The 26,255-nt window shown below is 33.1% G+C and overlaps 2 protein-coding genes across 2 annotated transcripts; both read right to left on the bottom strand.

Moving 5' to 3' along the window:
- Positions 1-8,510: 8,510 nt before the first annotated feature.
- On the bottom strand, positions 8,511-11,372 carry LOC137921760 (magnetosome-associated protein MamJ-like). The gene is made up of 4 exons (XM_068764578.1): positions 11,193-11,372; positions 10,320-10,475; positions 9,442-9,598; positions 8,511-8,685 (listed from the first exon to the last, which is right to left on the bottom strand). Exons 1-4 carry the CDS (start codon positions 11,370-11,372, stop codon positions 8,519-8,521), a joined length of 660 nt encoding a protein of 219 aa, XP_068620679.1. The 3' UTR covers positions 8,511-8,518.
- A 7,235-nt stretch (positions 11,373-18,607) lies between these two features.
- Positions 18,608-25,775, bottom strand: LOC137921418 (protein PRRC1-like). Its single transcript, XM_068764174.1, has 9 exons — positions 25,685-25,775; positions 25,392-25,526; positions 24,958-25,055; positions 23,831-23,949; positions 22,824-22,970; positions 22,470-22,572; positions 21,477-21,647; positions 20,155-20,344; positions 18,608-19,567 (listed from the first exon to the last, which is right to left on the bottom strand). Exons 2-9 carry the CDS (start codon positions 25,524-25,526, stop codon positions 19,442-19,444), a joined length of 1,089 nt encoding a protein of 362 aa, XP_068620275.1. The 5' UTR covers positions 25,685-25,775; the 3' UTR covers positions 18,608-19,441.
- Positions 25,776-26,255: the final 480 nt, after the last annotated feature.

Below are 26,255 nucleotides of genomic sequence, written 5' to 3' on the forward strand. Positions count from 1 at the left end.
CTGAATGTCATAAATAAAAAAAAAATTGAATTGTTTGATGAGAAAAGTTTGTTAAATATGTCCATTTAACCTACGGAACCTAAATCCCGAACAGATTCACAAATTCCTTTATAAACAAGAAATGTTTACTAACTTATTATAACTTAATAATTACGTTTTCGGCAATTGCACATCATCTATACTTGTTACTAAAACTGTTACGAAAACTTCTCCCTCCGTAAGTTGCTACTCTACGAACATGTGGTATATTTTGGCCCACTGATGAGATCCACATCGTCTATTCTCCGAAACAATAATTTAAAAATAAATTTACTTTAAATAGCGTATGATAACGAAATTAAATATTTTATCTGAAAGTTGTTTTGATTGATTGACTCGAATTTTATATTAATGAGTACATGTTACGGATAAGCTAAACTTAATTAATCAGATTAATACATTTCCTAATCTGAACATTCAGGAACGTCGTGATTCTTTTAGGAATTCAACTTATATTTGCATAATATGCTGCACAAAGAAGTGTTAATATAGGAAATATCATCCAAATACACTCGTTTTTTTAAATCAAGGAATTGAAATCTATTTTCGGTAACGCTTCTTATATCGCCGCATTACAATGAAACTGTTAAAAGTATACTTTTAAGTAATTTAGTTTAGTACTTTTTAGTTAATTTTTCTTACAATAACATCACCAATAACCATTGGCATTTGTTATCAATTTACGTCGTGTTTTACTATGTATACATACTTTTGAAATCAATAGAAACTTAATTAAGTTTCATGGATATAAATCAATTTTATAAAATATAATAATTTTGCATGTACTGATTAACATTATTAATGACAAACTTCAATAATAAGCATTCATTAATTTATTTTAATTATCAAATACAAGATATCTGTTCAAGTTGGTGTCATCAAATTCGTCGATTTCTTTTTAAACCATTTTAAAAAGGTATACAAACAGCAGATATCTAAGTTTAGAAACCATTTTTAAAACATAACTAGCGAATGAAGATGTCAGTTACATACATTCGTTAAAATAGATTTTTTATTTGTGTTTCTTATTTGAAATAAAAAGTAAACCGCTGTGGATCTAATTGGCATAATCAGTATGTTTACGATAACAATTACAATATAATCGATGGTAATTTGCAGTATAAAAATATTAAACTCCAAATCAGAATCGTAGAGTTATAATGTTCTGATATATTTAATAATAAAATATTCTTCATCATTTATTTTATAATAAACAAATAATTTAAGAGTAACCTTACATTTCGATCGTAGCTTATTTTAAAATGTAAGTAGACTTACTTGATTGTAGGCGAGGGTTTGCTAATTCCTGTGAAGCTTGAACGCGTACTGGCGTCACCGTCCGTCTTCCCTGTTTTATAAATCACGGACAATCAAAACCCTCGAGATATCAGAGGGCTTGGCTTGTCACCGTATCTGCGTTTACACCGAACTTTATCGCGCGATATGAAATGTTTCACATGTTCTTGTTAATTTTTCGCATGAACTCATTCGGGTAGTACCATATATAAAACTCAAGTTGAAGCCGGGTGATAGGACAAGTGGCTAACCCTAGATAACCTAAGTCCCTTTTTTTAAATTATCGATATAAAAGAAAGTTATTCAATTTTATGAATCTCTTACTATGACGATAAATCCTTACTTTTCTTATTATTTTTTTTAACTGTTCTATTATTATAAGTAATCCTTATATAAAATGCAAAAATCATTATGTAGTGGTCTTATTTTGAAATGAAATTAAACTTTTTTATTAAACCTAGTATTCAAAATTATTATGTTTATGTAAACATTACTTCAATCCACCTATGGTAAATATTTTCAATTAATTATCTAAGACAAAATGTGACCGTATTATCACCCGATTTCATCATTATAATCATCATTTTTCATCATTATAATCATCATTGACATTTTTTACGCCGTAAGACGTCCACTGGCCACAAGGCTCCTCAAAGATTTCCTAAAAAAAACCTTTTGGAAGCGGAATATTCAGCGTCTTCCGAAGACCTTAACATGGTCCACTTAAAGTCTGTCCCACCTGTGGTTGGATGTCCTGTTTTGATTTGGCATGACTTTATTTAAAGTACATCCTGTATATTTATGGACGTTATACTTAAAAACATATATGAAGTCATTTTTCGTTTAGTTAAATGACGTATATAATTCTACGGATAATCAGCTTCATTGGGCATAAGGTAAAATAAATAATACTATTTGGAAGTGATTCACCATAAATTCAATGTAACCACGTATTATCAATGTACAAAATGTTGCTATAAATTTAACACCAAAATGATTGCTTTAATAAATAAAATTAGAACATCCTTGTTTTATATTATAACCATAAATAACATACTTGGTTTTTAAAGCAATATGAGTTTCGTTTCAGCCCATAGACCTCCACTATAAGCCATAGGCCACCTCCAAAAATATGGCAAGCGAGCTGCCGATCGCGGTGTAATATTATAATACGCAGGGAATAAGCAGTGGCAATCCTCTATAATTAATGAACAAATTGTGAACTATATATAAGATTATATCCCGGGAATCGAACCCGCGACCTACGATCGCAAGTCTTAGTAGCCATGCATCTGGTATTCCAGCGGATCCCAGGGATCTGATTCAGTCGCGGTTGCATCCGAATATGACATTAAAATAACTATTTCAAAGAGCCTAATTAATATTAACTCAATTTTTCTATGTAAATATCAGGAAATATGTTTACGTTATGCACATGTACTAAATATAACTCAAATAAATAAATCATCCTATTCTATATGCCCTGTGTGATACAGAGCAACTACAGATTTCTGCTGTTGTGCATTAAAAAAAAACAATCGCACTGTCAATTAACCAGCTATACTCATCTGCGACTGATTACTCGCAATTTCGCTGGAACAAGTTTTGAACAAGTCAGCTCATTTTTTATAAATCAATGCTAGCAGTATGACTTATCAAATTATTAAATTACTCGCGTTTTTAATAGACTTTACTGCGTGTTATATAGTTATATTTACCCCACAAAAATTCCAGAGTGCTAAGTGGAAACGCGCACCACAAAAAGAAACCGTTATCAAAAATGAGGCGATCGAAGTCTAGTGGGCAGGCCACATAGCGGTTCTAAAATGGATGCCACTGTGGTTGAAATACGCTGGATTTATATCGATTTCAATCGGTCCTATTAGGGAAGACTAGAAGTAGGAAGTCTTGTAAGAAAAGATTATGAAGAGTAAAGGTGTAATGAAGAAAGGCCGTCTAATATGTTTTTTTTTTGTTATAGACTAATACGATGTATAATGGCATTGGTGGCTTTTACAGCAGGTTTTAAACGGCGATTGAAGGCGCTTAACCTGGACCTGTGTACAGTAACTAATCTTCAGCGCTCCCACGGAAACTTCGGTTCGTTCAGTAATTTTATTTATTTTGCCGGATTAAGAACCCACAAAGTCGCTTTGACGGGTGATTCTTAATTATTATGAATATAACTATTAACTTCTTTTTTTGTAAAAATTCTTTCAATGTTTAGAAAAAGCGTGGCTAAAACCAATTTTCAATAAGAATATTATACTTAACTTAAATTCACAGATATGACTCATTCTATATTATCATACCACTTCGTCATGTGTACTTCCAATAATAAACATAAACTAAACAAAATTTTCCACTGTCTTGTCTATAGGAAAATTACCATATCATTATTTGATGAAACATTAGTTTTTAAAGCAGAAAAATATTTTATAAAACGTAGGTCATGTTATCATCCTCGTCATCATCCAAATCAATCATTATCTACCTCAATATGAAATTTTCAGACAGATATTTTTCAAATAGACAAGTATATAACAGACATCTAAAAATGATAATTTCTTAGTTATCTGTTTACATAATGATTGGTTGCAGATGTAAAAGCTTTAAAGGGATGAATATATAGCTACTTCTATTTTCAATCAGCGTGTATAAATTATACATATGACAAAAATATCATTCAGTACAAATTCTGCAGAGATAAACAGTAAATAATGATTTTAGTTTGTCGTAATAAAAATTTCAACAAAAAGCATTTTACGCTTTTCGATTTACGATAATTATTATTTTTGAAAACTTCTATTTTCGGATAGCGTGTAAGGTACATCACTCTTCAAATCCTTTACATGTAAAATCAGTCATCTTATATATCAATTCGTATTATACATTTTTTAGATTATGAAATAAAATTTAGAGCATTGCACTCTCCAAAAAGTAAAAAAGATAATAAAATCATCGGTTAACCTAAATACCATATCTGAAGTACAAACATCGCAAAAAAAAAAGCGAATGATAGCTGTTACACCGTTAACGATGACCTAAATTTCAGGAAATATCGTAAAGTTTATAAAGAGTTAAAAATGTTTTCATATCATACTGTGAAAAATACCTTTTTTATTACTTTCTAACAATTTATTATCAAATGCATAATTATCGAGCATCTAATTCCTAATATATAAAATAAAAAGTTATTAAATAAGAGGTTTATAGGTAAGCGCAGGAAAGAAGTAGTAATTTAATTATAATGAACTAGGAAGAAGATGCCAACTGTGAGGAATTATACTGTGTACATTAATATCTACGCTAGTTCATAATTTATTAAATATCATGTCTGTCAGCCAACACATAAATGAAAGAATAAGACTTCGCTCTAATTGACATTTATACTATTTACTGTTATGTGCCAGGACAGAGCTTCAATTAAAATACCATCTATGAGTATATGTTTATTCACAACACAGATATATTAAAAAATATATTCACGTAATATTCCAGTGTTTCTCTCATAGTTATTAAAACAAGATATCTATAATTATATTAAAATAATAATTAAAACAATTTGTTGAACAAAAAATGATTTATTTGTAAATTTTTAATTCGTGCGTTGGTCGGATTTTTTTGTAGACCAAACGTCGAGTGGCATTTCTTCTAATATAGACAGATCAAATCCTTGAAAATAGATCAAGTTAACCAAACGTTTATACAGGTAAAGGAACGTTTTATTTAAATATTATTAATTTGAATGTATATAGTGGGTATAATATATATACAGGGTGATTGATTACAGATATAAACACTTTAAGGCGATAAATGTACAGTCCATTAACGTTTTATTATTTGTCTCGCTTTTGAGGAACCCTTATTCACCTCTATCTTAACATAACAGGCAATTTTATTTCGCAATGATTTTTACAACACGTTGAAACTCTCTTCTCTTACACAATTCCTTTACAATTTCCATTTCACTATTTTCTTTTTTTTTAATCTTACATTCTCTTTTTGTACATTTACAATCCTTTCACACGTCGCCTCTTTTCCTTCGCCACAATTTTTGTAATCATTGTAAATCAACCTTGTAAATTTACAATTTTTCGTCCCTATAAATTTAATGGAATCAGGCGTTATTATGCGGAAGTCCATACTAAGTAAGAAAAGGACCAATATATAGCTACTTCCGCACATGCAGTCGTAGTCGTGCAATAAAGTGCACCGCCCGCCATTATATTTCCGTTTTTATATTATAACATTTGTTACATTTTGCTTTATACCTTTAAAATTTTATTTTTATTTATAACCTACAACATTATTTCGTGACAATATTTCACAAAACATATGATGGCATCCTTTCTCTCGCATAATGAAAGCTATTATGTTACTCTTCACACTTCTCTCCAAATCCACTTCCAATCCTACCTTATGCGAATACGTGGTAGTTAGTTACTGCGTGCAACGGTCTGGTCCACCACAGGATCACAGGTGCACACAAATAAACTAATGCAAGTACTCAGCGAGCCCTGTTCACCGTGAACGTTAGTTGTGTTAATATCGTAATTAAAATTACTACATAATTAAACTAATTATTGTTTACTATCTATCTTTACGGGTTTTGTACTACTAGGAGGTATTATTACCCTATAGCATTTCAATAGAAAAAAATAATTATTGTAACAAATTTCAGAGTGATTACTTTATAGAATATAGGAAATAGGTGTAAAAGCTTTAAAGCTTTTTGCTGAAAAATTCGCGCCTTTAAAACATTGACATCTATAATCAAACACCCCGTTAATGTATATCAAGCCACCTCTCGACTTTAAGAACTTTAAACCTTTTATGACACTTTAGAAGACACGTAACGAAACATGTATATCCTATTTAAACGGACTTTGATCAATCAAAAATAACCTTCATCGGGTACCTTTGTAAGATCACGTCTTCTCGCAGGGCTTGCTCGACTGATTAGATAATATTGACAGTTGGATAATACTGAATTTTTGGTCTGTCAATGCACGTGATTCATATATATTTAAACTAATCATTTTAATGTATGAAATGTACAATGTTGAAAATGTTAAATACAGTAAAATTTACTCTTTGATTTCAATTAACTTATGTCATCTGGTTCGTACCGTAAACAAAATAAATAAATAATTATATTGATACACATATTCTACATATGCTTGTTGCGTGGTTATCGACATAAAAGATAGATCAAAACTAATTTGATCAGAAAAAAATACCAGTTTAGTCGTCATGTGATGTTTTCTTTAAACACAGGAGGTTAAGGGGGCAGTTGCGCAGTGTAATAAAGCAGAACCGCTTAATTTTTTTTTCTATAATAAGGGATACTTATACTCTAGACCTTATAAATAAATATTATACTATACAAATACGTGTATTTAATAATATATTCATCATTTACAGGGACAGATAGTATACAATAATTGTTTTTAAAAGAATGTAATCCGAATTTCGAAAACGCTTGTACTGTTTTATCATCACATTATTTATTATTTCTGTAACCACTGGTTTTTGGATAGAGTAGACCATACACTAATTGACATCCATAGATAATATCATCCTGTGTATATTGCGTCCTAAAAATGCAACAGATTTTAATACTGAGTCAGACATTACCAGGAATAGATATGAAGATTTACTCTTATCCACTATACTGATAAATATTTCTTTCAGTACGGTTTGACACATGACACACGTTATCTACTACGCAGGGGGATCTTACACCGGACTACTTAAAACCACACCCACATCGAATTATCACATCGTAAAATCATATTATCAGATCTTCCTAATCATTAATTGTCAATTGTCATACATCGTTCATTACAGATGTTTTAAGTAAATGATAATACTATTAAGATTAGACATTATTTCTCTAATAGCCTAATATTAAATTTTATTAGACGAAGAAATCAAACAGTTGTGTTAGGCAGTAATCGGAAACATCATAGACAGCCGAAGATCTAATCGTCGGACGCCGTACGTAGCCTCGCCTATAATAACAGGTCGGGATCTTTAGCCTTGCCCTAAGTCATTGAGGCACTAGGGCAACACCGTTAAAATTACCGTGGTATGCCAAAGTGTTACTGTAATTTCAGCAAAGGTAGAAAAAAAACGTAAGGCTTTAGCCGGTAGGAATTCGGTATTATCCTTTTGCGTTCCCCCGACAGAAGGAAGGGTTTCCTACGGGACAAAAAACGCAATCATCGTAACCCAACCCTACTTTTGTCTGACTCTTATAGTGTCTTGGGATGCTTTCTAGTTGTGGTCTGGAGACTTAAACTAAGACGTATAACTACACGACCGAGTCCGAGAGAGAGACACAGGGTGTGCTCGAGAGCCGCTATGAGTGGGTCAGCCCACTTTGGCCATTGGAGAGGTGGAAGATGGGAGGACTTTCCTTTCGCATCGGACATCCACAAGACAAGGTAGAGTTCTATCGCATTATGAGGCACCGCCCTCTCTTCTCTTGCCTGGGTGAAGAAGCTGTTGAAAATAATCGCTCTTTTGGTCTTCTTGGTCACCTTTTCATTGAGACGAGAGGAATATATATCTCCTTCCAAGATAATGCGTAAACAGTCGTTAGTGGGGCAGCGAATGTGTGTAACCTTTCCCATGACTCTGCCATATAGCAATAATAGACGTCAAGAGTGTTAGTCAAGTAAATGAAAGTTTGACATAAAAAATCTAGTATGCGGAAGCATTTTCACTGTAGAAAACAAAATAAAAATTGTGAATTAATTGGTATAGTATTTTATAAAATATCGAACTATGGTAACTTGATATTTAAGGTGCTTGAAATTTGCGAAATAAACTACTATATTCCGGAATAAATTGTTGTAGTTCTTACTACATTGCTCTACATTTTTCCAACTTTATAACTTTCAAATACTGTGCTTCTTGACTCTAGGTGTTATTTTGTATTAGGATAATAACCGTTTTCTATTTTTTTTTCCTCAAAATCTGTTTGGTACGTAAATAGCAGTACTTTATCCTTTGGCTATAATAATAGCCCGCATTTGATGTTAATCATTTATACCATTAATTTAATACCAATAAAACTAATAAATGGGATCGAATAAGGTTTATTTTAAATTATTATGTATGTCATGTACTATATACACGCAATACATTGGATCAGTTGTGCATAAAATCGTTTTTATTGTTCTGGGGCTTCGACAGCGATGACGTCGACGGGAAGAGGTCCGACTTCCGGAGGTTGGACAGCGATGACGTCAACAGGGTTGACTGGGATGTTCTCCGCCTCATCCACTACAATAACTGGAGAGGGCTGAGCATCTTCAGGTGCTGGAGGTTGGACGGCGATCACGTCGACAGGGTTGACATCGATGTTTTCTGCATCTTCCACGACGATTACTGGATAGGATTCAACGGGGGCTGGAACTTCCTAAAATAATTTAAAATGTAGTTTCCAACATTTGTTAGGACAATAAATGTAGATTTTTTTTAAACTTTCATGTAAATGTCGTGAATTTCATAATATTTTTACATAGTAAAAATATTTTCTATCAAGGAAAGACTTCTTTCGAGTAGTATTAATCAACTAAGTTGTCCTTTTGTCTATGGTAGGTTGAGGTAACCTGTTTGTCTCTTTTTAGATCACAAAATAGGACTGGCCAGTTCTTCATTCATATCGCCAGTTTCAATACAGCGGAGTGGTAAGCACTATCTATGAAACATAAATAAAAGGATTGATATCGGCTCGAGACAGAAACAAATACATCATTTTACAAGTTAATAGTAGATTTTTTATTCAAAAAATGGTTCAGCCGTCTTCTATATCCACGAAGTGCCATCTATAGATTTGTAAAACAGATAAAACCAAATTTATAACTGTGGCCATCGTAAGAGAAAAAATTATTTCTTTCCTCAATGATCAATTTTATTAGTCATCAGTTATCACCTTAAAGAAAAATTTTGAATATTCACGAACATTCTTATTGCTACTCTGTATTGATTATTAATTCAAGTAATTCCTGTATTTGTGAGTTATTAGGTTACTTTTTAGGGCATGTGTTGCAATTTTAAAATTATAAACTTCAAGCAGATAATTTGTTCTTACCTGTTGTTGATGGTTAACGTTAATGATGATTTGGACAAGTGGGCTCGACGCTATAGGTGCTGAGACTTCAGGGGCAGGCAGAACAGGTGCAGGATCAGCGGGAGAGCTGACATGAACAGGTTCCAAACCGACAGGAATTACAACCGGGATCGATTCCTGTAAACAATTGGTAGAAACCTTTTAAAATAAGTCATTATAAATGTTGTAGATTTTAAAATTATAATTAACTTTTTATGACACTGTTACAATATCAATTGTTTTTTAATAGTATTGTTTAATGTTGCAGAAGGGGGTGCGACCCTCCCAAAAGAGAGAAAGAACAAAGATCGTCAACGTTGGTGGAGTTTGCACCACGCCTTCCTCGCCGTAACACAACCTGAAAGTAGATTATAAATTTGCTCCGCACGTACCTTAACGCCCCACTGGTGTGGCTCTACCCTAATATGTCGAGTCACAAAGCCATCGTTAATACTCTAGTGCCAAAAGGAGATCGTGATGTTTTAGCTAGGAAATGTGCGGCATAAACCTTTCGTTGCATCGGCAGCAGAAAGGTATCCCTTGAAGGATTTGCTTATGAGAAAAAAAGACAATTTTTATGAACCTTTAGTAATCAATGTAGTCTTTTTTTTAAGAAGTTTAGTAATTCAGTGTAGTAAATGAAAACTTTTGACAACTAAATTTATATTGGTATTATGTTAGTATTTTTAATTTCAAATCATATGTCTGCCGCTTCTTTTATGAGAGAAACACCAGCAAAAATACAAAGCTGTTTAATTTTTTCAAATAAAATCCTAATTAAGACGTTTAGTGCGTTTTAATTTACCGGGTGAATAACGTAGTTGTGTGAAGTTCAATTTCAAGGTTATTTATTTATTACCATATTTTGTCCGCTGATCAAAGCTACCATCATCTCGTTTAGAGCGTGCTCTAGGTAAGGTATATAAGCTGGATTGGTGCCAGGATCTTGGAGGGCGGCAGACAAAGCCTCGAGAGACCAGTGCGTTACAGTGGGCACTAATATAGAGACTGATTCCTAGAACATAAAACAACACAGAAAAAATGTTACTAATAAAATACAAATATCACTAGTATTATTACAATGTTAGTTATGTAAAATAAAAAAAGAATGAATTAAATTAATCATCATCATCGTCATAATTTCAGCCGCAAGATGTCAACTGCTGGACCTCTCTGAAACATTTCCAATAGAACGGATTGGAAGCGACAAGATTCCAGCATCTGCCGACGACCCTGACAATGTCGTTTGTCCTTCTTGTGGATGAACGTCGTACGCTACACTTACCCGTCCGCGGTCTGCTGCCACTGCCACTTCAACTTGGCATTCCGCTGGACTATATTATTCATCATTTCATCATTCATATTATTCATCAATAATACTAATAACAAAGAAAGTTGTTTTTAGAATTATCACTTCCCTTAATGTTTGCCAATGGTAATAAGACCATTGAATGTAAATCAATTCCTGAGCTTTACGGAAATCCTTTTTAAAAAGATTTACAGGTTGCTCACGTAGTAGACATAATATTATAAAGGAATCCACCACTGCAAATACTAAGGTGGTAAATAGCAATGTGATGGTTGATAATAGCGTAAAACGCCCCGGATTTTTAAGACTTAAGAGTCCGCTGAGTCCCGATCCAACGGACGGCTCCTTCTTATACTTTTCGCAAATCAAAATTTGTCAAACACGTTCTGAAATTTTTCTTTAGGAATTCAATTTAGTTCATACCACTGGTTTTCCTGCGTAGATCTCTTCCATCAATTGATTGAGTGCTTGTTCAAGGTATGGAATATATTCTGGCTTTGTCGCGGGACTCTGGAGAGCTGCTGAAAGCTCCTCAAGATTCCAAGACCAGGGCGCTGCGGTGGACAACGCCAGCACAGTGGCGAACACAACGAGGAGTTTCATTTTCTTATCTGGTAAAATACTAACTCTTTTGTAACAACAAAACTTCACAGATCTCGTAAACAAAACTAATAATTGTTATTGGTATATTAGCAGTCTAAATACAACTTACCTTGTGTGATGAAAAGTATAGTTAAATCGACGTTTTGTCCCAATATATATATTTAATATATCAGATAAAAATGGAATTCACAGGGATTATATTCTCATAATCTAACAAAAGAAAGTAATAAAATTATATTATTGTGTTATAAATGAAGATTATAGAAACAGTAGTGCGCGTATCGTGATAGATGATTAACCAAATTATTTTGAATTTTATGGTCAGAGTTTTTAAGTTGATATTAGCAGAAAATCCGTAAAGAGGGCTTAAATGTGCTTTGCAAGGTCTTTCTGCCATTAGATTATTTATTTAGTACTACTGAAAGTAGTTAGAACAACAAAGCATTACTTCACTATTTTTAAAGTATTTAAATTTACATGTGTCCCTTGTTAATAAACAAAAAAAGAAGTATATCCCATTTGATCTCAAAATTAATCATTTACAAAGGCTTTAATTTTAAAAATACGGTTGCTTTGTTCAATAAAGGAGTTCAATGTAAATCTTTGTAAAAACGCTTTTAAGAATTTCTTGTTAAAAATGCATATCATAGTATTATAGAGTTTCTTACTTAACTATTCTGTGAATGTAGCCTAACCTGTTAATTAATTAGGAACTAATAAAAACTATTTGAATCAGTTTGAAATCATATATTTATTAATATTAAATGAAATTCAATTGACTGTCGGTTTTTTACTAATTATAACATGTATGTACCTTTACTATTTGTCTCTAACTTTGCATTACTATAGTTTTTCTCTCTTTCAAATATGTAATTCGTCGCCCGCATTTCAGCCCATTAGAAATTGCCACGATTGGTAGGCTGATTAACAATCACAGTATCATATTATAGTACGCATCCTCTGGGATTTTTTTTTAAACTGAGGCAATCCTACATAATTAATGCACAAAGTGTTAATTACATAATGTTGTATTCTGCTAATCGAACCCAGAACATACGATCTGATTCGAAGTTGGTTGACATTATAAATTAACTCTTATACATATTTGCTTGCTCTAATGGTAATACATGTCTCGCTATTACAGTGATTTATTATTTGAGACCTGTATTTACTTATGCTTCAACGAGTAAACTGTTTATTGTTATTTCAATAATTATTATTCCTTTTTTCATTTAAATGCGATTAGATAACTCTAGAAAACCACTTAGGTATATTTATGCTGTCGGGCTTCAAAGTCACGATTATGTATGTTATAGAACTAGTGATGGAATTAAGTATAAAAATTTTAACCCGTTTATAAAAGGAATATAAGAAATATAGATATAATCAAAAACAAAACAAAATGTGTGTGTGATTATGTGAAAAAAATATCTTTTATTTTACTACATCGTAAAATTACTATATAACATTCGTCTACACTCGGCACGTATATCTATACTATCTACTTATCAATTTTACATAATAAAAAATAGATTGTCTAGTAACTTCAATTTATCTGATAACATAATTTACAGTATGGAAAACCCTTGGATTAGGAAGTAACCAGAACGAATAGATCAACTATTCAAGATAGGACACGGTTTATTTGCTTATTTGATGTCAGCATCATATCGATACGATTTTTGCGCTAGAAATAAGGGTTATTCGTGTAATATGTAATATAAGAATTAACGACACTTTAAGAGATACGTTTCGTAAATAAAAAAAATAGACAATTCGTAGGTCATTACAATACAATTTTTCGACCTGGCGTACATTGCTAAGTGGCATTTGCAGATTCTGCAAGTATGAAAAGCGCTTAACCTAAAACATTTTTTAAAGTTAGGCTACCTTCAGAAAGCTCGATGGCTTCCAGGGAAGTCTTAGCTGGAGCCACAACATGTTACAATTTACCGGATTGGGTGACCGTTGACCTAGATTAGGCCCAAGGGCCCCAAAACGGTACCTCGGATGGGGCGGTCAGTCGTCGATAACACCCGTTAAGCATTTTGATACATGGGGCCCAATACCTAGCTAACATTGGCGGAAGAAACTCCAGCAACGCGATATATGTGATAAGAGATACCGACGATGCCGTTTGGTATTCGAACGACTGTCAAATGTTTTTTACGATGCCTGTCTTAAGGTCATCGCGTCTTCCGGAGAATTCAATTCATGTCGCAGTGTCAGGACAAAGCTGCGTCTAAATATTTCGGGTTATCCTTTTGAAAGTGACGTCATCTGTAATCAATGAGTTTATGTTAAGCGGCAGAGTCAAAGTTATGGATCGCTGCCCGTTTTAAGAATTGGGCGATCGTTGACAGCCCCAAGGTGCTGTTTTTCATTACACACTTAACTGTTTTGTACGATTTAGGGATTGTGAATAACTTGAATTTTGGGGGTTGAAAATTGCTGATTTGCATTCGCGAAGCACGTGTTTGCGCATATAAGAACAGGTCATTTCAGTATCACTTTATTTGATAGTGACCTTTTACTCTGACTTTTTTCGCGCGTTAGCTGTCGCGAAATACGCAATTTTTCTGACGCGTGGTTAGTGTAATTAAATGTATTAAACTTTTTTTGTCACCCTGACAATGTGTAATCGCCATGCGATTTTTACTTTTTTTGGATAGTACAGATTGTCGAGATGGAAAAAAGGATAAAGACCGAATTTTGTTCGGGAAGGACAGAATTTATTTCGGAAATGTTATTGGAAAGACCGAATTTTTTTCGGAAAGACGGAGGGAGTATTTTTTAGGATAAAGAGGACATGCGTTGGTGAGGCATGTGTTGGCGCATGGAGTGCACACGTGAAAGGAGAATACGACATGCGCTGGTGAAGGATGTGTTTGTGCACGGAGTGCGCGCGTGAGATGTGCAAAGGTGGAGCCGTGTTGTGCTGTGACCGATTGGTAAACGGTCATAGGCCTCACGTGGTAAGATTCTTGCACGATTACGGTTGGTTAGTACTTACCCTTCGCCCGGGTAAGTTGCACAAACCATTGGTAGATTGAATTGTATTATGAGATGATGTATATCGAGAGATAGATTAAAAACCATGTTGAGATGATGGTCGTTGTGGCGGGTCTGCAGGAGCGAGTGTGGAGGACCCTTCCGGATTAGCGATCCCGCCGCGTTTTATGATAGCCTAAGACGACGGGCCTACCTGATTTACACAGGAGCCGTGGCCGGGTTTCTGGGACTCCGGGGTGGGACTGGGTGTCCTAGGTAGAGGCCAATATGCTTGAGATATTGGGTTCATCTGCTTATTTAACATGGGAGCCGTGCCTGGGTTTCTAGAACTCCTAGGTGGATCTGGGTGTTTCGCTATCGTTGTTAATCTATAGTGATGTGAATTGGTAGACATCAGTAGCTGGAGCGTAGTTGGCAGCGTCCTGTGGGGGCCGTGCAAAGGTGACTCCCGTGTGCGTTTCGTGTGTCACAGTGCGGGTTCGGTTACATGTGTTTACATGTACACGTACAACGTACTTTTGTAGCCAAATTGATTTTCTTTTTGAACCTAAAGTTAAAATACGAAACAGATTGATTGTAGATTACACTATTTAGGACAGTAGAGTCTTAGTGTAGTAAGTTATACAGTGTAAGGTGTAAGGCGGCGACATTAGCGACTTGTATCCTAAAGTAAATTTGTCATCAAGACCGAACTAGATTGGACTGTTTATGAGCGTTATAGAATTTGGAAGAAAGGAATTGTTGTACAAGTAAAGCATTTCCGTAGTTTGGTTGAAATTAATTTTAATTTTCTATTAATGAAACCATTGCACTTGACGATGATCTAAAGTCGTTTAGTGACAATGTGAATAGCGACGCCAGAACTATGGATATAGGTTTCTGGGCGTTATTACCATGTAACGGCCCATGTATTTACTTGTAACGGCATAGTCGTCGTAGTAGTGACACAGTTAAAAATCTTGGCATTCATTTTGACAAATTTATTTTATGGGGTCTACATAATCGAGAAATGCCGTAAACATTTTGCCTACTACTACTACTATCAAGACTTCTCTTACACAGACACTCCTTCTCATCTTTGGTAATGCAGATGTCGGGTATGTAGACCTCACTGAAAATCAACTAAATAAACTTGAACGCCTTCATAACTTCTGTATTCGTTTCATATTTGGACTTTGAAAATATGAACATGTTCCCGAATTCCACATTAAGTTTACCTTCTTATTCATACGACTTCACCGGAACGCTCACATTCTTTATCTGATCTATATTATTCTGTTCAATCCTCTCAAACCTCTTAATTAAAATCTAGACGTCAATGTCTTCATGATACACGTGAAATGTTTTTAATATTGTCATAGAAATTGAGATTAAATTGCCGGCACATTCTTCTTCCTTCGGGGCGAAATCTTTTACCACATAGGCCGTTGGGTTGTAGAATGCTTTACTACTAAATATAAGAAGTATAGTACGCCACTATCTATTTTAATAAAATGGTTAATAATATTAAAGTTATATATAAATGGTTAAGAAATATTTACTAGACCATTGATTACTTATCCAATAATTCAGTTTTTTTTCTTTCTGTGTCTTTATTCTTTCAGATGCAGGTACGATCGAAGTTAGTTTGTCGTTTTTATTTATTATAGTATTATGTGTTATACTGTATGTATTATGAGTATATATGACTACCAGCTACTTCTCTCTTCTGTTTACATGTTATGGTTGTCTAGAAAAAATTGCACGAGGTAATAAAACCGCCCATTGTACCTTTTGTTTACTATTATGCAACTATGTATATATTTTTAGCGTGTACAAAACGAGCATTATATTAAATTAAATAAAACATTTGGTCTCAATTGTTTTTCTTTTATTGGAAACTGTGGGAATTCGGGTCGGGTAACTTGTTTTGAATAATTTTACGTCAGTCATATTATTACTATAGTAACTATAAAAGATCATAATTCTTAAATGCAATGTTTTTAAGTGATAACAAATTTTGATTATCAATTTTTAAATGAAACTGACATTAATCGGTGAAATTCTTTTTGTGTGGGCACCGCAATTTATTGTGAGTGTGAAATAGTTAGCATGATTTCTTTATCTGAAAAGGTTATAAATAAACAAATTTCAAAGATACGTTTTATATAGACCAAATAAATTATAACTTCAACTTTTTTAAAAATTAATAATTAACTTTGCTGACTATTGACAAAATAAAATAAATACGCTATTAAAAAATTATACAGTAGTATTTTGTACTTTGTACAGTTGTATTTTGTACAGTAGTACAGTAGTATTGTGAATTGAAACTGAAAATGAAATTTTGGTTTATTGAATATTATGTTTTTTTTGTTTGAATTAAAAATAAGAATGTTTCACATTTATTATTCTGTACACAGTGTGGTTAAATCTGTAAAAAAAATTCACCCATCCAACTACCCTGCATAAAGTGATCACTCTGAAAGTCATTGGAATGCGGCAGACAACTCCATGCAGTACATTTAGTTGACAACAACTGAACTACACATTAATTACTTTAAAAGGATTAACATCAATATACAATTTAATAGCAAAATACGCGGACAAATACAATATATTGTTGAACTCACAGATTGTCCTTACAGTTATTATAAAAAGAAATGAAAATAAAACACTAAATAAGGCCCAAAAAATATTTTATTTATGGCTTAAACGATAAACAGTTAACTTATGAAAAATTATTTCATAAAGGTTGCTGCCTGAAAAAAAATGAACCATTAACATTAAACAATAATTAATATTTAGATTCAGTAACGAGAATACACAATATTAGGTCATACATACATACAGTCAAGCCAGGATAAATTAGAGCTCAAGGGACCATCATCTGTTTTTCTCTAGTAGAGTTTGTCCCTTACCCGAGTTTCTAGTTTAGAGAATCTGTCAGGAATCTATCTCGCTTTTCTTCACGAAATTAGAAATAAAATACATGTACATATGGGTTCTCGTTTAGAGACCACGGGCTGCGACAGACGCGTCATGGGTAGACTGCCCACTAGGTGGGCAGACGACATAGTTTAGTTTTCGGGCAGCGCAAGATAGCGATCTTTGAGGGAGGCCTAGGCCTTACAGTTGAAGTCAATCGGTTGAAAAGAAGAAGATAAGAAGATGGGTATTATACATTCAAATAAAATAAAAGTGAACTACAGTAAAAATGAGTGACACACATTTAGTCATTTGAATGAAATAGGAGTCCTTTAAATTTTGATAAATAGTTATAAAACAGCTTATATTCTCTTACAGAGATACATGTAAGTGAGTAGCAATCTCACTTAAAGAGGTTTATGTAAGAAAAATAACAATGACTTAGTCACTAACATTCGCTTTAGAAAGGCAAAATCACGGGGAATGGCAAACACTCTTTAATACAGTTTTCTCACTTAACCAGGTCTCACTCAGGATTGACTGTACTTCAATATTAAATATTCAGAAGAACTATGTGTGCGCTTTATTATATTGTAATTATTCTGCAATGACGCTCGTTATTTTTACCTTGGGACAGATAATCTAACTTAAATAATAAAATACAATTTTATTTTAAATCTTTACAAGAATTGTATTGTTTGTTTATAAATATATATATATTTAGTCATAGTGATACCGAAACCGCTGTACTGAACCCTAGAAAAATCTGATAGGAGCTGATGAAATGCATGATAGTTGTCACGAGAATTGACGGCAAACTGATGAAACAGAGCGACAGACACTTCTCAGTCTAGGCGCGCGTATACTTAAAACGCGGTACAGTTTCGGCAGCGCTATAGTAATATTGCCTTTACTAAAACATTTCCATAATTTTTGTTTCAAAAATGTTCACTGGACAGAATAATTATTAAAATGACAACTTATTCAATTGGTTATTGTAAACTAAACGTACACATAGGGACTAGGTGTATAGGTGGTTAAATTTCTACATGACGCATTCGCTTCTTCTTATGTACTTTCAAAGATATATTTTCATCCTATGGATTTACTTTGCGGGTGGCGGGTCCATAGCCTTATAGAAGTGGTCGGGTAAGATGCTTAGGGCGGACAAACCGCTTAGCAGGTTAAAAAAGGTCATAATATATTCACATTTACAAATAAGAATAAGTCTTGTTTAGAAGACGTCACTGCCATATTGTCAGAGTATATTACTCTTTTACATGAAATTAATCGAATAATGCCGAATTTTATTATTAAATTAAAAAAACGTTACAATTTTACGTTCTTAAAAAATAGTCACGTGTAAACGCATCTTTTCACATATTTGATTGTTGAGTACTATTACAATCCTATATCCCTTTCTATAGCTTCATAAATTCCATATATTAACTCTTTCCAGCGAATATGGGATAATTTAATCGAGTCCGGTACATTTATCTCGAAATTTTGATACCACACCGGGGTGGATGCTTCCTCTTACGTCTCTCTTATAGTTGAATGGAAGACTATTCAAAAATAAGCGATTTCACATGGCCATTATCTAGTGTGCTATTTTAAATATGCAATATCTTGCCCATTTTCAACAATTAATTCATATGCAGTAAAATTCTTGTATATATTTTATAGCCTAAAATTTGTTACTTGGGTAAGAAATGCAAAAATGGTTAATGAGGACAACTAAATATTCAAATAGAGGAATATAAATAAAACAAGTGTTGAGTTTATTGTGGACTCTTCATAGGCGCGTTTTATCTTTAATTTAAAAATTGCCTTATAGGGTAGTCAATTTGATTTTATTTTATATCAAAATTGACCCTCTAAGCAATTTTCTCAAGAGATACACAACTCGTAATTTCAAATGATCCTTTGTAGATTATAGAATGAACAAAATATATTTAAATAATTACCGAGATTTTAAATTTACTTATTGCTAATTTATAACTTAAATATAATATATACATATGTTTAATATTAATGGATGATTCTTAACACGAATAATCAATTAGGCGATAAAACAATCATCGTAGTTTAAATTTAGACTGTTTATCATACAACTCACGTAATAGATCAGATTTATAATTCCAAGCGTATTATGTTTCCGCCGATGAAACCGCTAACAGCTTTTTGTATGAACCGGCCATCGAACGTGCTGCTAAAGATAAGATTTCTTTTCTGTCTACACCCGTCGATGCCTCTTGCCACTGCGTGTGTGGGACCTGTGAATAAAATAGAAAATCAACATTAATATTTGTTACTCAATTTGTTAATTGTTTTTAATAGCATAAACATAAATAAACAATGTACATACAAGCGTGAAAAATATAAATATCTTTAATGATTATAATATTAATTAATTTAGGTATCCAGGTAAATTATGAACAAAAGTGAACAAGGGCTCAACCTGTTTTTTTCAGTAGCTATTAACTTCCTGTTAATTCATTTTGTCGTTTAAACCAAGCCTGGAGGGGTTTAGATTTGTGTTCCAGTACAAAGTTTTGATAGAATACCTGTGGACCACCTTGAAAAAGATTGTTATATTGGTCTTACATAATTCCTTTTAAAACCGTTCTTTATAAATTTTGGCACTGGTTTTTACCCATTTTTCACAGAAATTTCTTCTATAACATAAACTTCATTTGCCCTATAGTGCAGGATCCTTAACCAAACTTTCACTAATGACAGGTGACCCCCACACTGAACTTTAATGAAAAAGTGTTTTACGTTTCCACGGAACTGGTACACTGACGTTTTGGTGATAAAGTGTTTCAAAGAGGTGGCCTATTAGCACGCAATCCTAGCTAACCTGTAAGCTAGCCCCCATGATGGATCCGACAGTAACCGCAAATCCAGTCTGCTTGTGGGGGTGGTCTGCTGGAGTGGCCGCGTCCAAGGCTGCGACAGCTGCAGCAGGCACCGGCGTGCCTTGACTCTGCAGCTGCAGTTCAATGCCAAGCGAAGGCTGGGACAACACCAGAAGAGACAACTCATACCACCTAAAACAGAAATACATAACATATATAAATCATCATATCAACGGATTAACGCCCACTACAAGGTTTAGGCCTCCCCCAAAAATCAATAGAATAGAGAATAAAATAGAATATAATAACACAATACATTATATATAGTGTAGTCTATTAAAAGGCAATTTGTTAAAGGACGAAGGTCTTTGACCAATGTGTGTTGCCAGTGATGACATACGGACCTGAGACGTGGTTGCTAAGGATCGGCCTCCTGAGACGGACCAAGGTCAAGCATGATAAGTCCAACTGCGAGAAAGAGATTACTCGTCGAATCCAACCTGGATGGGCAGCGTTCGGCAAGCTGCGAAACCTCTTCTCGTCAAAAATACCTCAATATCTAAAGACGAAGGTCTATGACCAACGTGTGTTGCTGATAAGAAAATGTTAATCAAAATTACAAATTAAATGTCAAAAGAAAAAAAAAGGGAAGAATGTCAGACGAACAGAGCGAACGAGAAAGAAAGTAGAAATGTAGCACGAAAGACAGACAAGACCGAAAGAGTATGTGATGAACGACAGAAGAGTATGAAAATAAAAATAACTGTGAAATAATAAATTGAAAATTAAGTCCCTGTCCCACCTAAGATAGGGGAACGAGATTAAAAAAAAAAAAAAAAAAAAAAAAAAAAAAAAAAAAAAAAAAAAAAAAAAACGTGTGTTGCTGCTGATGACATACAGATCGGAGACGTGGTCACTTGCAACGGGCATCATGAAAAGGTTTAGGTTCACTCAAAGAGCAATGAAGAGTGTTATGCTCGGAGTTTCGATGCGAAATGAAATGAGAAGATTAGCAGAAAAGCCAAGGTCACCGATTTCGCTCGAAAGATTGCTTGTCTGAAGTAACAATGATGGCTGCAGGTACCGAAAGGTTCTCATGTAACGACTACGAGCTGTTTGACGCGGCATGGGTAGGCCTCCCACCAGGTAAATCGACTACTTAGTTAAGGTTGTGGGAAGTCGCGCGGACAACACATGCGGTCATGTGTTGCCCGCGCGACTGACCGGTGTCAATGGACGTTTATAGGCTGAAAAGAAGAAGAATCTGCTCTATCGACAAGTAATTCTGTTTTACTATCTAGTATAAAAGAAGTTAGGTCCGCACCTGTCACTAACAGTCTCCTGCAGGAAGCTCTCAACGGCGATGACAGGCACATTGTTAGTAAGCTCCGCATTCGTTGATCTCACGTGTGCGATACGTTGTTTAGCAGCAGCATACGCAGCTGCATAGCCCACTGGCTGTTCTGCCGTCACGTCGCTTTGAGCAGGGTGACCACTGTTCGTTTAGAATAAAAAAATAGTATATAATAGTTTAATATTAAAAATAATATTTAATCCGGTAATAAAAAAGTATTTAGCGGCAACCGTTGAGCCTCCGGATAGAACTCAGTTAAACAAATAAGGCAACATAAATCATCCATAAATAAAAAAATTACATATATAATATCCAGAGATCGAATGATATAATTTCTGAAGGTTCCTTTTATAAATCAAAATTATATTCAGGATTGTATTCCATAATAGGAAACACTTAAGCGTTACATATATATTCAATTCTATAGTTAGTATATATCGGCGCGAGCATTAATGATGGATTGACGGAACCGAGCGGAAGATGCTCCCTCGTCTCGCCACGCGAAAACCTAAGGCGCGGTACAGCCGTTTTGGTAACACTATAGTACTTCCGAAATAACTATAATAAATTAGTTATTTCACTAGATGGGAATCAAATGAAACACAAGCTTACACAATATTGTAGGTCGGCATACATACCAAGAAAATATTTAAAAAGAACAGCTGTACTTAAAACATGACAAAATTTCTGAACTAAAATATATTGAAACTTATGTAGGCACTTCGGGAAAATATATAAAAACTCTTTTAGAAATTGACAACCAATGAAAAGTGGTATTTAAGGCAGTTTAGTGGGCTAATAGGATATTGATATTCTTATGCGCTGCCACAAACATTTTTAATGCTAATTAAAGTGAACCAGTTGTATATTACATTGATTTATAATTAATAAGGATATTAATTGTGAGTAATATTAACAGTAGTGCTATTATACACATTAAAACATGGAATACAAATTACTCACACAACTGTTGCCTTCCCGAAAATTGATTGGAATGCTTCTCTTACTGGCGAAATCTTCACTTCTTTATCTGACGCAACTACTATATATAGATCGCCACCGGATTCTAACAAAAAAATAAAAAAAAACATGACTTCCTCAAACACGTAATGACATTTTATGGTAAATAATTGCTAACTGAAGAATATAAATACTCTTAACATTTATCCCATCTCAGTGAGTTTAAAAAAATTGGGAACATAATTGAGAATATAGAAGCTATATGTCACTTGTCATTTCCTGGTAACATTCATCAAATTCTTTGTATTATAATAAAATATCAAAAAATAGCAATGGTACTAAAATCTTCCAACTTACTTAAGTACTCTTTCATTTGAGGATCAAGTGTGGTGATCATGGTGTCAACAGAACTTTTAGCTTTCTCTGCCACTCGCTGCAAAATACCACCAGTTGCAACTGCACCCTTCATCCATGTAAAAAGTCCACTGCCTGGCATCACATCCCCTAAAAATGTGTATAGGCTAAATTGTTAAAATACAGATAAAAAAAATAAAAAAGTGGTCTAGGAGAAAATGGTGGGGAAAAAAAGAAATGAGTGAGAGATATTTGATTGAAAAACTGCCCCTGTGAACCCAAGATAAAGAGGTTGTACAAGAGGGAAAAAAATGTGGTAGTTTTATTTCTTAACGTCATATATATTATATGCACTATTTACTGTAAAAGCTATATCTATTATTATAACATTTAATTCAAAACTTGATTAAAGAATTATTCCACCGAATCTGAAAAAGACAGGGTGAAGTTGTTTTCTAGATAACAATACAAATACATTCATATGTATGGTTATTTGCTTAAGTTTTATTTTTAATATATGGGTCATTTGGTTATTTGCTGCCTTTCTAACCAATTAGTAAGCATTAATTGATAATATTTGTATTAAAAGCTAATAATTATAAAGAAAGCCTCACTAAATAACGAAAATTACTCTTTCAAAACAAATTCCATAGTGTATTTAGATACAGACGAAATATACAGTATTTTAGACAACAATAAAAGGAATAATTTAAGTATAGTAAAACAAAACTTAGCTTTAAACTAAGACTGTTTCAGTAAATAATTGTGTGAAGAAAATCAGAAAATCATTTATAAACATTTTAATCACAACATTTTTTGAAAGTTTGGTAGTCCTATATAGAATATAGGTCCTTTTTTAGAATTCCCTGAACATATGCATATTAAAGATATGCTTGTAGAATCATACCGCTTACAATGTATTGAATGACACAAAACTTTGTCAAGAAACACATATTAATAAGTTATAATAACACTAAAAAATTACATTATTCATAAGTAAATTCACATACCAATTTTATCAATTTCTGGAGTTGATGCAGGCAATGATTCCGGAGACTGTGTTGCCTGTGAATCCTCTGGTGATCTAATTGGGAGAGTCGGCTCTCCTTTACTGGGTGGTATTGCAGGACTGAAATAGACATTTTCTCTTCAAATAACATCACAGTCAAGACAGTTAAGTCATACTTATGTTAATATACCAGGCTTTAAGACTAATAACCAATGACATTTTTTTAATGTTTTTGTTCCTTTTTTATCTGCACATGTTTCTTATCTAGCAATAAAAATATTACTACTAATAATATTGAAATTGTATAATAGAAAACATTAATATTTTATTAATGTAGATAAGATGTTACTGTAACTAGTGTTATTATAATTTATAAAGAAAAAATTCTTATATATATAACTTTCTAATAATAGAGATCAAACATTTGAAGAATACCTAATTTTTGAACAATGCATACTTAGATGACAATTTTAATTTAATAAAGAGTATATAAAAGTATTAGTACATTAGTATTAGTAGTATTGCCTTATTGAACTTATCTTCATCAAATGTATTTAATAAAGACATGCTAGAAATTATAATCACAATTACATTACCTTACAAACTCCTTAGCAAGCAAGTTTATTTTTTATAAATTTAACTCTACAATATCAATTTATATATTGTACAAGTTATACTTGGTACTTTTGGATGACTCTAGTAGTCATCATTTCCTATGCAAACCAATAAGTTGGAACCAGCTCTGAGATGCTTGTGCTGTGGCTTTTTCATAAAATAAAATAGTACTGACACAGAATAATATTCATTTTTATTAATTTGCTAGATTAAGTAATGTTTCAAATCACATTGTCAATTAATTTACCAAAACAAAAAAAAAGACATTCTAGGCAAATTCAAGCTATGTACCTTTAACATTATTATTTTCATGAAAACGTTTATGCTAGAACAAAACTTAAGTTTTAAAAATATGGCTCTGTTATAACCATTGTTTTATGCAACACTTTTAAATGACTATTTTCCAATCACTATACTTAGATGAGGCTTGTCATAAAAGATTGTTGGTTCAGAAAGGTCTTAATAATGGGTTAATTTTCATGTAGACATATTTTGCAAGATTTTGTAAAATACCTAAAAGTTTCCTGCTGTTGCAAAGGATCCACATCAACATTTCCACTAACTACTGCAGGCTGCACTGGTTGTGGTACAGGAACAACAACATTGGGCCTCTGAAATATAAATAATTTCAAATTAAGGTTAATCATTTAAGTACTAATGAAAATGTTATACTTTCACAAATAAATCATACTAATCAAATTATTCTAATTCCAGCATTAGTCATATAAAATACAACTAAAACAAGGACGATATTTTTTTTGTATTAAAATGTTTCTACGTGGTCAATTGTCTATTATTTTAATAATAAATAAAGTAACACAAAAAATATTTAGCACAAGTTACTTAAAGCAAATATCAATTTGTGGGAATTCTCCATAAAACAATTAAGATATACAGTAAGATGTAAAACGTCAAATAAAAATTAGAGATTTAAAGAAGTATTTAACAGTAGAAACAGGCGAAGCGGTAACGAAGTTAGGTAGTTCCGTTGGGGGCGCAACACTTGATAACAGATTTCCCGGGACACCTGCAGGAGGCACTGGTGCCGTAGGTATTAACCTCTTTTTCTCCGAATTACTCATCTGTAAATTCATTCAAAAGTTATTACTTAGTAGAAAAACTATATAATATTTAAAATAACAGTTTATTGTCTACATGTACATCATTTTAGTTTCGACTTAATGTATAATTGTTTAAAAGTATATTTAACATGACCTTATAATATTAGTTCCGTACTTACAGTTTTTAAATTCTTATTAAAGTAAAAAACAAGTTTTTACTTTTACTTTGTTGACACGAAGATTTTTTTTATTTTGATTCTGAATGACATTGACAACTAGAGCGAACCCGGTTAAAGAGATGACATGTCATGGTTCGGATACTTGTCACAAACATTTTATGGTGGATGATATGAAGGATTTTTTAAATTGCTTTTTCATTCTCATCCAAAAAAATATTCAATGTAAATTTCTAAATTTAAATATTAATAATAAAATTTTCAGTAATTATTTCCATGTTATGCCATGTCCACGATATACATTTTTGATACCAAGACGACATATTTGATACAATGTTTTCACTCTACCTTCGTAATTCTTGAAAACCCTCTATTCACTAGTTGTTTAACTTCGTGTTAGTGTAAAGGTTTTATTGTTTTATGTATACCCTGCAGATGAATTACAGACCCATCGCACTAATCTATCTTATACCTTATGTCTACAAATTGTTCTTGTGGGTCATTACAAATCGTCTTGCGTGCATCAACCCTGCATGAGGTTTGATTACTTCCTGCCTCCAGATCAAGTTAGTTT

Source organism: Battus philenor, unplaced genomic scaffold, assembly GCF_028537555.1.
Source record: "Battus philenor isolate CCGP_79_NKW_IND1 unplaced genomic scaffold, ilBatPhil1.0.hap1 SCAF_19, whole genome shotgun sequence".
NCBI classification, from domain to species: domain Eukaryota; kingdom Metazoa; phylum Arthropoda; class Insecta; order Lepidoptera; family Papilionidae; genus Battus; species Battus philenor.

Bases quoted from the DNA above. Each gene is read 5' to 3' on its own strand.
- LOC137921760 (XM_068764578.1), bottom strand. From the start codon at position 11,372: ATGAAACTCCTCGTTGTGTTCGCCACTGTGCTGGCGTTGTCCACCGCA. The intron at 9,599-10,319 runs GTAATAAATAAA...AATTGTTTACAG, and splicing joins TGATCAGCGGACAAAATATG to GAATCGATCCCGGTTGTAAT. The intron at 8,686-9,441 runs TAAGAACAAATT...CTGTCGACGTGA, and splicing joins CGTTAACCATCAACAACAGG to TCGCCGTCCAACCTCCAGCA.
- LOC137921418 (XM_068764174.1), bottom strand. From the start codon at position 25,526: ATGAGTAATTCGGAGAAAAAGAGGTTAATACCTACGGCACCAGTGCCT. The intron at 22,971-23,830 runs GTATGTGAATTT...ACACATTTTTAG, and splicing joins TCCAGAAATTGATAAAATTG to GGGATGTGATGCCAGGCAGT. The intron at 20,345-21,476 runs GTGCGGACCTAA...TTTCTGTTTTAG, and splicing joins CAGGAGACTGTTAGTGACAG to GTGGTATGAGTTGTCTCTTC.